Here is a 16,020-nt window from a genome sequence, read left to right on the forward strand (position 1 = left end):
TTTTTTGAGACGGAGTTTCACTCTTGTTGCCTAGGCTAGAGTGCAATGGCATGATCTCCGCTCACTGTAACCTCTACCTCCCGGGTTCAAACGATTCTCCTGCCTCAGCCTCCTGAGTAGCTGGGATTACAGGCGCTCACCACCACACCTAGCTAATTTTTGTATTTTTAGTAGAGACGGGATTTCACCATGTTGGCCAGGCTGGTATCGAACTCCTGACCTTATGATCCATCAGCCTCGGCCTTCCAAAGTGCTGGGATTACAGGCGTGAGCCACTGTGCCCAGCCTCTACTTTTTTTTTTTTTTAAAAGGACATTTTCACAGAGACTGTGAGTCTTTCTCTTTTTTTTTTTTTTTTTGAGACAGGGTCTCGCTCTGTTGCCTAGGCTACAGTGCAGTGGCACAATCTCAGCTCACTGCAGCCTCGACCTGCTAGGCTCAAGGGATCCTCCCACCTCAGCCTCCCGAGTAGCTTGGGCTACAGGTATGCACCATCACACCTGGCTAATTTCTAAATTTTTTGTAGAGATGGGATCTTGTTTTGTTGGCCAAGCTGGTCTTGAATTTCTGGGCTTAAGTGCTCTGTCTGCCTCGGCCTCCCAAAGTGGTGGGATTATAGGTGTGAGCCATCACACTCGGTGACTGCGAGTCTCTTTTCCCACAAGGGAACCTGGGTCATGCTCCAACTCCTGAGTGGCCTCTCTGCAGACTGTTTTCTCTGCCTGAATGTCCTGCCCCCGTTGGAGGGGGCATGTTGTTTTCTATCACCGACAGGCTATTTCCATGATGTCCTCCAGGGAATCTACCACCGCTCTGTTAGTCTCCATGCATTGGCAGGACACTGATTCTACTTTCAGTCTCCAGGCTGGTCCTGGTCTAGTCATGTGACCCAAGATGAGCCAATGAGACTTTTGCTTTAACTGTTGGCGTGTTCTCTTTCCCTGAAGTCACTGTGCTGATCTGTGGGATGCAGCCTGGAGCTGTGGCTGCCACCAGCTGGACACCACCTGGCCTGGACACAAAGCCAAGAAGTGAAGAAAGCCAAGTCCTCATTGACAGTGTGGCGCCTAGATCCAGCCACACCTGAAGCCAATTTCCTTAGACTTCTCAGTTACATTCAGCTAATCAATGCTCTGTTTGAATAATCCACGGGGCTTCTGTCATTTGTACCTAAAAGAGTTCTGATGAAAACAAGATCTCATGGCCAGCGAGTGGCAGAATTTGGATCAATGCCCAGCCCTGTCTAACCCCAAAGCCCAGGATCTTCACCACTCTATTAACTGGCATCAGCTCCTCCTCTAATCTTTATGCCAATTCCTAGCAGCACCCATGCCCATCAATAATCCTAACAGCTGACAGACATTTGCTTGGTGCTTGAAAACTTAGAAACTGCTCTGGCACTCACTATCCCTTTTACACTGAGATATACTTCACATACCATAGAAGTCACCCTTGTAAAGTGTACAATGCAGTAGCTTTCAATATATTCATAAGGTTATGCCTCCATGACTACTAAATCATTCTAGAACATCTTCATCACTGCTAAAAGGTGGACCCAGTAGCCATTAGCAGTATCTCCCCGTTTTCTCCTAGCCTCTGGCAGCCACGAACCTGCTTTCTGTCCATGAATTCGCCTCTTTTGGACACAGATGATAAGTTTTAACTCACGAGAACCTTGTGAAGCAGCCATTACAGACAGGAGCCCCAGAAAGCAGAGCGGCTAAAAGTGTGGATACTGGCGTCGCCTGCCCGGCTTCCAATCTGAGCTCTGAGGCTCACTAGCTGTGTGACTTTGGGCAAACAACTTAACCTCTCTGAGCCTGAGTTTCTTCATTTGCGCAATTGGATAAGCTTGTCTGGAGGACTGAATGAGTCACTATATCTAGATGTTTAGCAGGATAGGGCCCACATTCAGTGGTCCAGAAATGCCAGCTGTTCCTATTGTTTTCACCCCATGTCACCAATGAGGGCTCTCAGGCACAGAGGGGTTAAGGGGTGTGCCCAAGGCCACACAGCTGGAGCGTGGCTGGGCCCCAGGTCTCCTGACTGAGTTCTCTGCTTTTTCCATTACGCCACACTGGCCTTGCTGCTCCTCCACCAAGGCTCGACTCTCCCCACACTGTTTGGGCCAAGTTACTTGTGAAAAAACCAAGGCTGCTTGCCAGACAGGAGGGAGGGGAGGGTGGAATCATGAAATCATCTAACTCCAGGGTGTTGCAGGCCCGCAAGGGCTGGTGAGATCCTGCCCTAACCTCTTTCAGCTTTCCCTGCTGGGGTGTGTGTGGGGGAGGAGGAGGCCGGTTCCACGATGCTTCCAGGATGAGCAGGACCCTCTGGAATTCCATAACTTTCCCACTCCAGCCACCCATCTGGGACTCTGAGCCTGGATGAAGTCCTGCCTTAGACAACTTTGTTACAGGAGGGAATACTGATGCGACAACCCCCTAGTTATTACCGATTATGCTGAGCATGGAGGAAAACCTGACTTTTAAGTTCTGGTAGAAATAAGAAAGTTGAGTTGAAACAGGAGAGTGGAAGGACCATTGGCTTTGGGCCAGGAAGACCTGTGATCAAACCCTGGCTCAAGCATTCCCAAAGGATAACAGCTTGGGCAAGTCACACCTGTGCAGAGGGACAGCTGCCAGCTAACGCACTTACTGAGCCAGGTGTGTCCTGCTTACCTGGCATAATAAATGCACCAGGAAGGCACTTTCGTTCCTACTATGCAGATGAGGAGACTGAGGCTCAGAAACATATAGTGGTGACCCCAAGCTAAGCTCTGAACAGGCAGAGCTGAGATTTGCACCCAGGTCTGCCTGACTGAAAGCCAAGGTCTTAAGCCATAGGCTACGCTGGAATAGGGAACTCAGAGAACCCAGTCCACCTTGCACAGGGCCTGGCCGCGTGCCTCGACATGTCAGCAATGAACAACATTTGCATAAGCACTTCCAGGGCCCCCTTGCCACTCCGCTTCTCATCAGATCTCTTCCAGATGACTCTACGTCCCCACCTCCCCGGCAACAGCTGAAAGGCTTAGTGGTAAACTATGATCCAGGGTCCTTAGGAAAACCAGATTCTCCCTTCTGGAGACTGGAATCAGCATCCAGAAACTAGTGCTTTGACAACAGGGAAGAACACTGCAACTCCGGGTGGAAGGTGCTCACTGGGGGATGCTCTTACGGGATGTGGGCCAGTGGGTAGCTGGAGGAAGTGGTCCAGAACAGGCTCCATGGGAGATCCTGAGGCCACAAGGACAGATGGCCTGGGTTCCTGGCTCCTGTGAGGCTGGTTGCATTTTCTGCTCTAGGTTTCAAGGAACACACCTGCCTCTTCCCATATATCCAACCCCATCCCTCTCTTTGTGCCTAAGCTAGCTGAGTGGGCTTTGCTCGGTGGATGTAAATAATTCCTAGGATAACAATCATGTGTTATTGTTCCCTACCTCCTCTTCTGCTCCTTGGAGGTGTGAGGCAGGCAAGAGGCCTCTGAAAGCAATATACAGGTAGCCCTCCCTATCTAGACCCTCACTGCACGAAAAGTCAGTCTAGCAACGTGCAAACATGTTTACCTAACACTCACTCTTTGAAGACCTACTACAGTGAATCTGCATAAATCACCACAGATTCGGGTAAAGAATGTAGAGGGTCCTCCATTTGTATCTCATTCATTCTCAGCCAGGACTGTGCCTCCTGCCCATGGCATCGAAAGATGCGGGGCACCAGCACTGTGATCCTCCCTTCCTCTCCCCCAGGGTTTAGATCTTTCTTCCCCTGCCCCAGTGCTCGCTCCTGTCAAGTTCACTTTAGATGGTATCTTAGCATGTTTTAACATATAGCTGCTTTGTTTCTTTACATTCTGTTTGCTGCAGGGCAGAAGCAATAATATAATTTGTTTATGATTCTGTTTGATATTATTGCATACTGAACATAAAACATCACTAATGAATTCATTACATTTTAAATAGGTAACTGGTGTCTCACTTGTTTTACATTATGCAATGTCTCTTGGCAGTTCGTTATGTAGGCGTTTTGGGAAACCACTTAGGAACACATTATTTCCCCTCCCCCTGCAAAATAATGAAACACAAGCTCTGAAAATTCTCTATTCGACATTGTCAGGAGCAAATTAGGTCAGAATAATGAAGGATGCCAACCTTCTGAGAGAATCTGTGTGAAAAAAGACAGCATGATGTACAAAGGACAGAGGCGGTCTTCTGACCGCCAGGAAATGTCGACTTTACCGCTGACTTTACTGCTGATCGAGGCAGTCTGTGAAACTACCTCTCTCCAGGTGTCAGTCTCCGCCCTTATTGACTTCTGGGGTGGAGCAGGGACCCCAGCAAGCCCATTGACTGGCACATTTCTCACTCATATTGATTGGCATCAAGTTGAGCCTATGACACACAATAATATGTTTGCTGGGATTTCTGACAAGTGACTTTTACCCTTTCCTGCTGGGTGTGAGCCCAGAGCTGTTGTATCAATGTGCAATCGTGTGGGATCCGAGGATAAAGCCAACACCATGGAAATAGGAATTGGAATGAGAGGAAGAAGCCAGACCAGGTGACACCAAAAAACTCCTGGATTAAGATGTGCTTGAAACCTGGGAGATATATGCCCCTAGGACGTTCAGTTACACCCACCAAAAAACCTCCTGTTTACTTCAGCCAGCTTGAGTTGGGTTTCTGTCACTTGCAACGGAAGCGTTCTGACTGAAAAGAAGACTGTCATGTCAGGATGGAGACTCATGTTGGCCTGAGAGGTGACAAGGCCCCTTACCAGGAGGCTGGGAGAAGATAAATGTTCAGAAAGCCGGGCAAGTGCCCAACATCTCCTGAAGGTTTTCTAAAGAACTCCGCTACATCCTCCGAGGAGGAACCATGACTCCCTCTCACACTTGCTCTGTTACTCACCATTAGTGACAGCAAGAAGAAACCACTGACCCATTGGTTAGACTTGTTTAACCCTAGTGGGGATGGGCTTATACCGAGCTGTTCACATTCTGTCTGGCTCCCTGTAAGACTGGGGATATACATGGTGTTCGTCATTCATTCATTCATTCATTCATTCACCAAACACTGACTGGACACATACTGTGTGTTAGGCCTTGAATAAATTATTAAGGACAGAGAAGAAGAGAAAGATGTGGTTCTGGCCCACGGTAGTCACAGCCTAGGTGGGGACACAGACAAGCAGACAGCTTCAATACAGAGAGATGCACAGAGCTGTAGGGGCACAGAATGGGTGGCCCTCACTGGCCAGGGAACAAAGTCAGGCAAGACTTCCCAGGCAGTGAGAGTCCTGAAGGGCAGAAGGGGTTACCAGAGCCATGAGTGAACCAGGAAGGCACAGGAGTGTGTGAGGAGGGCAAAGGTGTGTGGGGAGGGCAAAGGCCTGCGGGGAGAGGCCAAGGTGAGGCAGGAGATGCAGGTCTGTCTTCGGAGCTGAATGGCCCCAAAAGTCTAGACACACTCAACAAACCCAGCTCACCAGCAAACACGATTATCGTTTAAAACTTAAGTTCAAACACTGCCCGCCAAAGCTATTTGAAATGATTTGCAGATGACCCTCCATTCTAGAGCAGCCAACAGGTACCCTTTCTCTTAAGGGGAAATATGAAATATCAAAACATAAAGCAACAAAGCACATTATTTGTGTCTCGAAAGTAATGGATGTCAGGTTTTCTTTTGTTTTTTAGATGCAGTTTTGCTCTTGTTGCCCAGGCTGGAGTACAATGGCACAATCTCGGCTCACCGCAACCTCTGCCTCCCGGGTTCAAGCAATTCTCCTGCCTCAGCCTCCTGAGTAGCTGGGATTACAGGCGCCCATCACCACACCTGGCTAACGTTTGTATTTTTAATAGAGACGGGGTTTCACCATGTTGGCCGGGCTGGTCTCAAACTCCTAACCTCAAGTGATCCACCCACCTCGGCCTCCCAAAGTGCTGGGATTATAGGCACGAGCCATCACGCCCAGTCATGGATGTCATTTTTAAGTCTGGGAAATTAAAAAAAAATTCTAGACTCTAAAGTCGTAGTAGAATGTAAGTCCAATTAAACTCCTTCCCACCCTGCAGCTCACCAGAGACCTCAAATCCTTACCTGGAGGTCAAAGAACTTGCTGTAGCGCCGGTAAATGGCCTCGGTGGAGCCGCTGGACCACGTGACCCGGATGATGTAGACCTGCGGGAATAACAGATGAGATGGGTGTTAACATAACACCAGACGTGGCCTCCCAATCTCTGGGACCCAAGGGGAGCACAAGACTCAGAGTCAGAAAGACGTGGGTTTCAGCCTTAGCTCTGCCAATGACTGGCAATGGACAAGTTGCTTGCGGTAAGCCTCAACTCCCTCCTCAATAAAATGGGTATAATAACCCCCAACAGAGTTGTGCAAAGGATGAATGACATCAAGTACCGGGATGCACTGGCACCGCGTCAGCTCAGGAGAAGCTGCTATTTTCAGCACTGCCAGGATTCCTCGCTACCCGCTCAATTCAGTGAGCTACAGGCTGGCTATCTTGCCAGTCATTCCTAAAACCTTGACTTTCATCAGGAGAAGTCACGAAGACGTGCAGCTCTTGGCCATCTTACATTTTCCATGGGTCAGCCCATCATGCTGTCTCCACCAACGAGGACCTGGGCCAAGTTATTTTTTCCCTGAGTCCCAGTTTCTCCTGCGAATGGGGCTAACGGCACCTGCTTCCTCTGCCTCCCAGGATAGATGTGAGGTGCTGAGGAAATTAAGGATGAAGGATCAGTTTATAAACCACTGGGCTGTGCTTCCAACCTGTGTCACATGTCACGGCACACACAGAAAACAATACATTGATAACAAATCTGGGCAAACTGAGGTGACTATTAGAGGTCAGAGGCACCTGGCTGGGGCCTTTGGTGGCCCTGGACACACCACGTAGACCCTTAAGGGCTAAGGGATCAGCACATCTGTGACCCATTCCTGGATTGTATAAACTATCTGTTGCTATAGGGTAGTTGTGACAATTAAAATACATGCATACGTGAAAGCTGTTTGGAAAGAGAGAAATGTCATAGAAACACAAGGCACTCAGTGCTGTTAGAGACCCTGGGGTTTTACAGGCAGGGTCCCTGTCCTCCACGAGCTGAGGGTTAGCAGGAGACACAACGCATACATAAGTGAATATGACTGACTCCTGGGATGCTCCTTCCCCACCTTCAGCTCACCCCCATGGATACAGAAGGTGGGAGGGGTACATTCTCCATTCATGGTGATTGGTTGAAGGGAGAACATATGACTTGAGCTGGGCCAATCAGAGCCAGTAGGAGTCTGCCCTGGGACTTTTTTTTTTTTTTGAGACAGAGTCTAGCTCTGTTGCCCATGCTGGAGTGCAATGGCACGATCTCGGCTCACTGCCTCCTGGGTTCAAGAGATTCTCGTGCTTTAGCCTCCCAAGTAGCTGGGATTACAGGCGAGCACCACTGTGCCCGGCTTATTTTTGTATTTTTAGTAGAGACGGGGGTTTCATCATGTTGCTCAGGCTGGTCTTGAACTCTTGACCTCAAGTGATCTGCCTGCGTCAGCCTCCCAAAGTGTTGGGATGCTTGAGCCACTGCGCCTGCCCCACTCTGGGACTTCTGCTCCAACTCTGGAGAAAGCCAAGCTCTTCTCCTGAGGTTGCCAGGCTGTCGGGATGTGGAGCTGCTGGGGGCCACCTATCCTCACCGGGGGTGCGGGGAAGCCTGCCTGAGAAAGGAGCCACCATCCTGGTGACACAGTCTAAGCTTACATCCAGCTCTGCCTGAAGCGAAATTTATTCCTGGACTATCCAGTTTCCTGGGCCAATAATTATGTCTTGGGCCACATCCACTCTCTTGAATAACTTTTGCAGCCAGTTCAAGTTCGGTTTCTGACCCACGTAATCCAGTCCAGGTTGATATTGGAAGGGGGCAGGAGAGAGATTTCTGAAGCCTGGAGCCACCACAGTGTAACTGACAGTCACGTAGGATTTTAGACAGCAGGAGAGGAAGGCAGCAGCGGCGGGTAGAGGGGAATGAGGGTGGAACAAAGACCAGCTCACGATGAAGCCGCACTGTGCCTGGCAGCAGTTTCCATAGTGGTTTTAGCCTGAGTCTCTTTTCAAATGAGTTCTTAGGAGAATATTCACATTCCAAACAGAAGAAGAGAGAACAACTTCAGGGGCTATTCACACCAGTGTGAACATCATGGACTTACAGGAGAAGGTTCTTCAGGTGAGAAGAGATGAAAAATGTTAAGATAAATCAGGACAGATTGGAGGTGACCTTGAATGCCAACCTAAGGAGTTTACCTGGCATGGCCTCGCCAAACCCAGTACAGATTATATTTCAAAACATGGCAGAGATGGGGGAGCTTGGGCTCTAGAGTCAAGAAGCTCTGAACTCACACAATTTCCTAACTCCTGGAGCCTCAGCTTTCTTATCGGCTAAAATGGGGTCATCAAGCCTACAGAGTTGTGATGAGCACAAGAGGAAAAGCTCTGAGCACCTTGCCAGGAAGAGAGAAAATGTTCATGAAATCTCGGCACCTTGCTCTCAGACTGCCCAGTACCTACCCCATCCCTGCTCATAAAAACAGGCTCCTTTGACACCAAGGATTTGGGCATCCAGCCCACCCTTCTTCCCTGTCTGTGCTCCCTGTTCCTAGGTAACTCACGGAGCCAGGGAAGAGGCCAAGGCATCCTTTAGGAGGTAAGGGTCACTCATCATCTCAGAAAGGCGACTTTGTGATGTGAAAAAACCCTGAACAGTCGTGGTGAGTTTTACTTAAAAAGAATACTTCAAATGTGTTTCTCAGCTTTCCACCCTGCTTCACCAAGACTCCAGCATGGAGATTTTGAATGGTTTACATTCATTCACTTATTCACTCTTCAACATCTATTAAGCACTGACTGCATGCCAGGCCCTCTGCTAGGGGCTAAGATACTATGGGGAGCAAGGCAGACCCAGACCCTGCCCTTGTTAAGTGGAGAGACGGGCAATAAACCAGCAAACCTGCCAACATGCTGGCGAAGACCTCAAAGTCTGCATGAGGGTGGTAGGTGCGGGGGCCGGCTACTTAGATGTGGGGGTCTTGGAAGTGAAGGCCTATCTGCGGAGGCAACCTTTGAACTGAGATCTGAAGGGTGAGGAGCTGGTTGAGAGCTGAGGAAAGGGTGTGCAGGCAAAAAGAAAAGTGGGAACGAACATGCGGCGGCAGGAAAATGCTTGCCTGTGTGTGTGAGGAACAGGAGACTATGACAGCCGACAGCACTGCGGGAGGAAGGGGTTGAGCAGGGGAGGAGGCAGCAGCTGATGACGAGGGGCTTGCAGGCTACAGAGAAGTGTCTGGATTTCATTCTATTGAAGAGTTTGAAGGGGTGGGGGAGGCGTGCGACAGGATCCAGGGTACTGTTTAAAAATATCCACACGTATCCCTCCAGCTGCTGTGTGGAAATGGCTTGAAGAGGGGCAGGGACACCAGTAAGGCACCTTTTGCACTACTGACAGGAAGTCAGAGCTGGAGGGGACCACAGAATGCAGCTCATTAAAGGGCCGCACCTGCCAGATGGGTAAACTGAGGGCCAGAAAGGGAAAATACCGTACCAAAGGTCCCCACCTCCGGGGATGCTTAAGCAAGGTTTGAATGACTGTCAAGGACACTGCCAACGGGGATTAAAAAACAAAGAAAAATTGTCAAAGAATGGATTTTTTTCTTAAAACCAACAAAAAGCACACTCCCATAAATGGAAAAAAAAATTCTGCTTACACACTTCATCCTTGATCTCTTGTTTACAATTTTTAAAGTTCTGAACATACGGTACAAGGATTCTGCAGCAAGCCTAATTGGTTTATTGGAATCAACCCCTGAACACAACGTGATGTCTGCATTTTTAGGCAGAGACCTAATTTTTTAATGAGAGCTGTCCTAGTGCAGGGCTTTGTCCCCATCCTGGGTTTGGGGGCTGCTGAGAGAGCACGCACCCTGGGTCACAGAGCCAGCTCTGCTGCTGGAGAAACTCGCTAGGCACTCACCTCTCTGGCCACCCACCCTTCTCTCTAAAACGAGGACTTGAGGGTTAAGCCACAATAGCTAACAGAGATGGGGCCAACGCCCGGCAGGCACAAAGACTGCAACAGTTAAGCTTCCCCTCACAGTGGTCATCCCATGTCCCTGCTTGTCTAGTACCTTCCCCTCCTTTTTGTAACAGAATGCCGATTTCCCATGGGGAATCCCTCCTCTGGTCTTCAAGATGGGGGTGGGCATGTCTCCCTCCCAGGCCCGGCCAACCACAGCCCTGCTGATGAATGATGGTTCAGGGATGGGCACATGACAAATGAGACCAAATTCCAGGACTTTTGATGGCACTCTCAGGGAAGAGACCATTTTGCCTGCTCAGTGGCTGCTGGGAGAACCTACACCAGGAATTTCCCATGGAAAGTGCCTGTCACACAGAAGAAAGCAGAGCCAGAGGGAGAGAGGAGGGCTCAGACCCCTTGGCAACATTTGAACCCCTGGATCCAGCCTGAATCCGGGACATTTCCCAGATGCAAGCCAAAAGAGTCCTTTTCTTCTTCACACCAGTTTGATTTGGTGTCTGTTACTTGCAACCAGTGCAATCCTAACACCCTAGACCTTTACTTTTTTATATCCCCAACCCAGGTAATACTTAGTGGCTTGGTGCTAAGGAATTAAAGACTTCCTCATCGTAGTAGTATTCACAAGAGCCCAAAGATGGAAACCACCCAAGTGTCCATTGGTGGATGCGTGCATAAATAAAATGTGGTTTAGACATGAAATGGGACATTATTCAGCTCTACAAAGAAAGAAAATTCAGACACATGCTACCCTATGAATGAACCTTAAGGATATTAGGCTCTGTGAAATAAGCCAGTCACAATAGAACAAATACTGTATGATTATAGGAGGTGCCTGCAGTAGTCAAACTCATAGACAGAAAGGAGAATAGTGGCTGCCAGAACGGGTAGAATGGGGAGTGGTTATTTTCATTGTTTTGAGATGAAGTCTCGCTGTGTCACCCAGGGTGGAGTATGGTGGTGTGATCATAGCTCACTGCAACCTCAAATTCCTGGGCTCAAGAGATCCTCCCACCTCAGCCTCGCAAGTAGCTGGGACTACAAGCATGTGCCATTATGCCTGGTTAATTTTATTATTATTATTTTTTGTAGAGACAAGGTCTCGCTTTATTGCCTAGGCTGGTATCGAACTCCTGGCTCAAGTGATCTTCCCATCTCGGTATCTCAAAGTACTAGGATACAGCCGTGAGCCACCAGGCCTGGCTGGGAGTTGTTGTTTAATGGGTGCAGAGTTTCAGTCTAGGGAGAGGAAAAAAGTTCTGGTGATAGATGGTGGTGATGGTTGCATAACAGTGTGAGTGTACTTAATGCCACTGAACTGTATGCTAGGAAATGACTGAAATGTTAAGTTTTATGTTATTACCACAATATAAAACAAAGGTTTTTTTTGTTTTGTTTTGTTTTTTTAGATGGAGTATTGCTCTGTCACCCAGGCTGGAGTGCAGTGGGGTGATCTTGGCTCACCGCAACCTCCACCTCCCAGGTTCGAGCAATTCTCTGCCTCAGCCTCCCGAGTAGCTAGGATTCCAGTTGCCTGCCACCATGCCTGGCTAATTTTTTGTATTTTCAGTAGAGACGGGGTTTCACCATCTTAGCCAGGCTTATCTTGAACTCCTGACCTCGTGATCCACCCACCTCAGCCTCCCAAAGTGCTGGGATTACAGGCATGAGCCACCGCACCCGGCCAAAGAAACAATTTTTTAAAGCAGATTTCCTACAGAGATTTACATACTCCATGTCATGTGCCCTGGAAATGACACTAAAACTTACTCCACGGCACAGCCTTCAAAACATGAGCCTCACATCTGAGAAACAACTTCTATGCAGAATATATTTCTTGAACTCTTGGTTGTAAGGCAACAACCAACCAGATTACAAGATGGACAAAAGACTTGAAGAGACACTTCATCCAAGAGGACTTATGGAGGGCAAGGGAGCACATGAAATGTGGTCACTGCCACTAGCGAGGCAAAGTGAAACCAGGAGGAGATGCCATTACTCATCTATCAGAATGGCTAAGATGAAAAAATAGTGACAATAACAAGTGCTGATGAAAATGCACAGCAACTGGAACCCTCATGCATTGCTGGTGGGGAAGCAAAACGCCAGAGCCACTCTGGGAAGATCCTCAGTGGGCGCTGAACCAGCGGGTGAAAGGTTGTTGAACAGGACGCCCACGTGGTGTCAAAGTATAACCTGATGATTACTTTCCCAGCCAGGGGAAAAATGTGTAACTCTACAACTGTAACCAGGCGACCAAACCTAGCCTCGTGGATAGAGGGACAATCCAGTCACTGTGTGGCCCTCGAGGTGATGCAATATGAAGTATACACAATCTGCTGTTGGTATTGTTGCCAACAATGTTTAACTTGAGCTCAAGCTCTTGACCTAGGTTCTAATTTACAAGAAATACAAGAGGCAGAGGAACAAGATAAATGACATCATAAGGAAGCAGACAGATCTGGAATGGGGAATGTTCTACAAGTCAACTAGCAGGGCACAGCTCAGATGCTACTGCCTCCAGAAAGCCCTCTGTGACTGCTCCCTGCCCACGGGTATGAGGTCGGGTGCCCCTGCTATAGGTCTCCTTGGCACCCACTTTCCCATCACAAAGCCAATTAACTCTTTACTGAAATTGCTCAAGTGTCTGATTTCCTGCTGGGTTCTAAGTTTCACGTGAGCAAGGACCTGGCCTGTCTTGTTAACGGACTGCTGTATGCCCAGCACTGGGCAGGGTGGAAAAATCTATGCTTCGTGAATAAATAGGGAAGAAAATAAGATGCTAGGAGGCCAAGCCCTCACAGAGAGGAGCGCCTCTCCTCTGCAGGCCTTTGGTCTGTAGAAAGGGACCCTGGCCATGTTGCTGAGGTGGTCCTGCCCCCTTGCTTTTCCTCTCTGACCCCTGTGCTGCTTCACCACCCTCTGCAAACACCCACGCCCCTTGGGAGCAACATGTTTTAGGGAGCAGCTGGGACTCCTTCCCTCTGCTCAAGGAACAAGAAAGCACAGAAACCACAACTGGGGTTAGAGGGTCACGGAGGTTTCCTTCTGTTCCCAGACAGGATTTGAGCTGGAATCATCCACCCTTTAAATCTGTTCTTACACAATCTCAGCAGCAGGGCCTGTGTAATCTAACCAAGTCCAGACTCTCCAACCTGATTGCAAACCCAGTTTCACCAGGAACAGAAGTCCTGGGTTTCCTCACTTCCTCTAAGTCAGTGAGAAGCCGAACTGGTGGTGAAGGGAGGGTGGGAGGCATTGGGGTGGGGTGTGCTGAGCCAGGATCCTTTTGCAGAGGTGGGTAGATGGCTGAACTTGGTCTCTTCCAAATCCCCGAGCCAGCAGGCCATGCTAACACTTCCCATGTTTTCCTAGCAAGGGACGGAGGCTCAGAAGTACAGTGCCTACAGTCACACAGCTATGACGTGCAGAGTAGGAACTCTAACCTAGGTCACCTCTAATCCTGCCACGCCATGCCCCAGCTTGGCTGCAGCTGGAGCGTGGGCCAGCAGGGAGATGTCTGCTCACCCTCCTAACTGTCAGAGTGACCAGCAGATCGTCCTACTGTTCTGTGAGGTTGTAGAGTTCTAGGGTTACAATGGCCTGGATTTATATCCTGCTTCCTTCTCAACTAGCTTTGTGCTCTTGGGATAGTGGCTTAACCCCCATGACTCAGTTTCCTCATTTGTAAAAAATGAGGTCTGCAATACTACTAACTGCAAAGTTGGGGTGAGGATGAAATGAGAACATGCATGTAGATTCTTTCGCTCAGTGCCTGGATATGGTAAATGTTCCATAAAGAGAAACTGTCAGCAGCAGCATCATTATGAGCAGAGGGTCACAAAGGTGAGGGAACCCTTGTCCCTGCTCCTTCTCCCTACAAATGAACTTTCCACAGCCCGTCCCACCTCTCTCCATCCCACACCCATCTCCCTGGGCTCTGCCCTCTCCATCTGTCCTTTCTGTTCTCTGGGTCCCACAGGGGTGCAGGGGAATGGCCCCCATAGTCCTGGGAACACAGGCCCACCGTGCCTGAGCCCGGGGCACAGGTTTCTCAGCTGCCAGAGAGTCAGGACTCTGTCCCTCCCCATGGGTGCCTGTGGGGAAGGCCCTGACACCCCCACCCACCCCGGGCCTCAGTCTGAATGGAAGGAAGCCATTATCTGGCCCAAATGCCAACTGCCACACACTCAAGAGCCTGACTGGCGCCCGGGCTTCATTTTCCCTGGTTTTCCTCCTCCACTTAGGGTTGAGAACTCTCCCAGGTCAGCCTGACCTTGCCAGGAGCTGACATTGGGAGGAACAGTGACACGGCTCATGGATGGTGTTAGGTGTTTTGTGGCCTGCGCCAGAATAACCCTCTTCCTCTGAGGACCAACCTGTCCCAGGGCCTCCAAAAGCCACTTTTCTTAAACTTGACCACTTTGAAAAGGCAGGAAAGAAAACCAAACCCCTGGCCAACGTCCCACTTGAGAAGTAACCACCTGTTCTTTTTTTTTTTTTTTTTTTTTTAGATGGAGTCTCCTTCTGTCACTCAGGCTGAAGTGCAGTGGTGCAATCTCGGCTCAATGCAACCTCCACATCCCGGGTTCAAGCGATTTTCGTTCTTCAGCCTCCCAAGTAACTGGGATTACAGGTGCCCATCACCACTCCTGGCTAATTTTTGTATTTTTAATAGAGACAGGGTTTCACCATGTTCCCAAGGCTGGTCTCGAACTTCTGGTCTCAGGTGACCCACCCGCCTCGGCCTCCCAAAGTGCTGGGATTACAGGCTTGAGCCACCGCGCCCAGGCTGTAACCACCTGTTCTGCCTAACCCCCATGGCCACAGCTGATTGGCCCATGGAGTCACGTGATCCAAGCCCGGCCAATCAGGTTTTTTCTTTCTCAGAAATCTGGGATCAGCCCTGAGCAAGCAAGCTCCATCCAGTAGAGCTGCAACCCGGAGCCATGCTCCAAACACTAGGTCTGCAGAGAGGATAAGTGAAGGAGAGGTGTCAGGAGAAGAGCGACGGGGAGAGCCTGACTTGGCTTCGGGCAGTACTCCAGTTCCTGCTTCCCAGGCCTGCCAGCCCACCGGAGGCTTCTATGACGCACAACAGGGGCTGGGCCTTTCAGCTAATTCCACTTTTGGCATGATGAGGGTCTTTGTGTAACTAAAACAATTCCATGAATTACAGGGGAAAAGTTCAGGCATTATCTTAGGTAAAAAGAACAAGCTAAAACAATGTAATCTCAATCTCAAAAAAATTCTGTAATGATATCAACTGTATATAAATGTGTGTGGACAGAGACACCCATTGCACACACACACCGTTGATGCTCATTGTTTGCGGTAGTTACGTTCTGTAAAGTGACTGAGAACACTGATTTAGCAAATACCTTAGGAGAAATACAGGGTTAGGGTCTTTTGAGTCTATGTTTTGTTTTTGTCAAGTGATCAATACATAACTTTGTTGCATGTGTGTTTCTGTTTACAGATACCTTATTTAGGCTGGGCGCAGTGGCTTGTAATCCTAGGTTATGCCTGTAGTCCTAGCACTTTGGGAGGCCGAGGCGAGCGGATCACCTGAGGTCAGGGGTTTGAGACCAGTCTGGCCAACGTGGTGAAACGCCATCTCTACTAAAAATACAAAAATCACCCAGGCGTGTGGGCGCCTGTAATCCCAGCTACTGGAGAGGCTGGGGCAGGAGAATCGCTTGAACCTGGGAGGCGGAGGTTGTAGTGAGGATTGTGCTACTGCACTCCAGCCTGGACAACAGAGTGAGACTCCGTCTCAACCAACCAACCAACCAACCAACCTTATTTAATATGCATGGTTAATTCATCAACATTGAACTCACAGTCAACAGCACTACAACTCGTGCCTGAATGAAGCTTCTCCATAGGCACATCACAGCCATCTTGCATTTAGGCTCACCAGACAGCATG

At 49.2% G+C, this 16,020-nt stretch overlaps 1 protein-coding gene across 2 annotated transcripts in view; it reads right to left on the reverse strand.

Moving 5' to 3' along the window:
* SH3PXD2B (SH3 and PX domains 2B) overlaps positions 1-16,020 on the reverse strand; it is a 118,270-nt gene that overhangs the window by 80,412 nt on the left and 21,838 nt on the right. For both annotated transcript variants that reach the window (XM_017859288.1, XM_017859287.1), the window contains exon 2: positions 6,101-6,181. In XM_017859288.1, the coding sequence (XP_017714777.1) occupies positions 6,101-6,181 (81 nt within the window). The remainder of the gene's footprint in view (positions 1-6,100; positions 6,182-16,020) is intronic.

The sequence above is a fragment of the Rhinopithecus bieti genome, unplaced genomic scaffold (assembly GCF_001698545.2).
Source record: "Rhinopithecus bieti isolate Rb0 unplaced genomic scaffold, ASM169854v2 scaffold_49762, whole genome shotgun sequence".
In the NCBI taxonomy this organism is placed as follows: domain Eukaryota; kingdom Metazoa; phylum Chordata; class Mammalia; order Primates; family Cercopithecidae; genus Rhinopithecus; species Rhinopithecus bieti.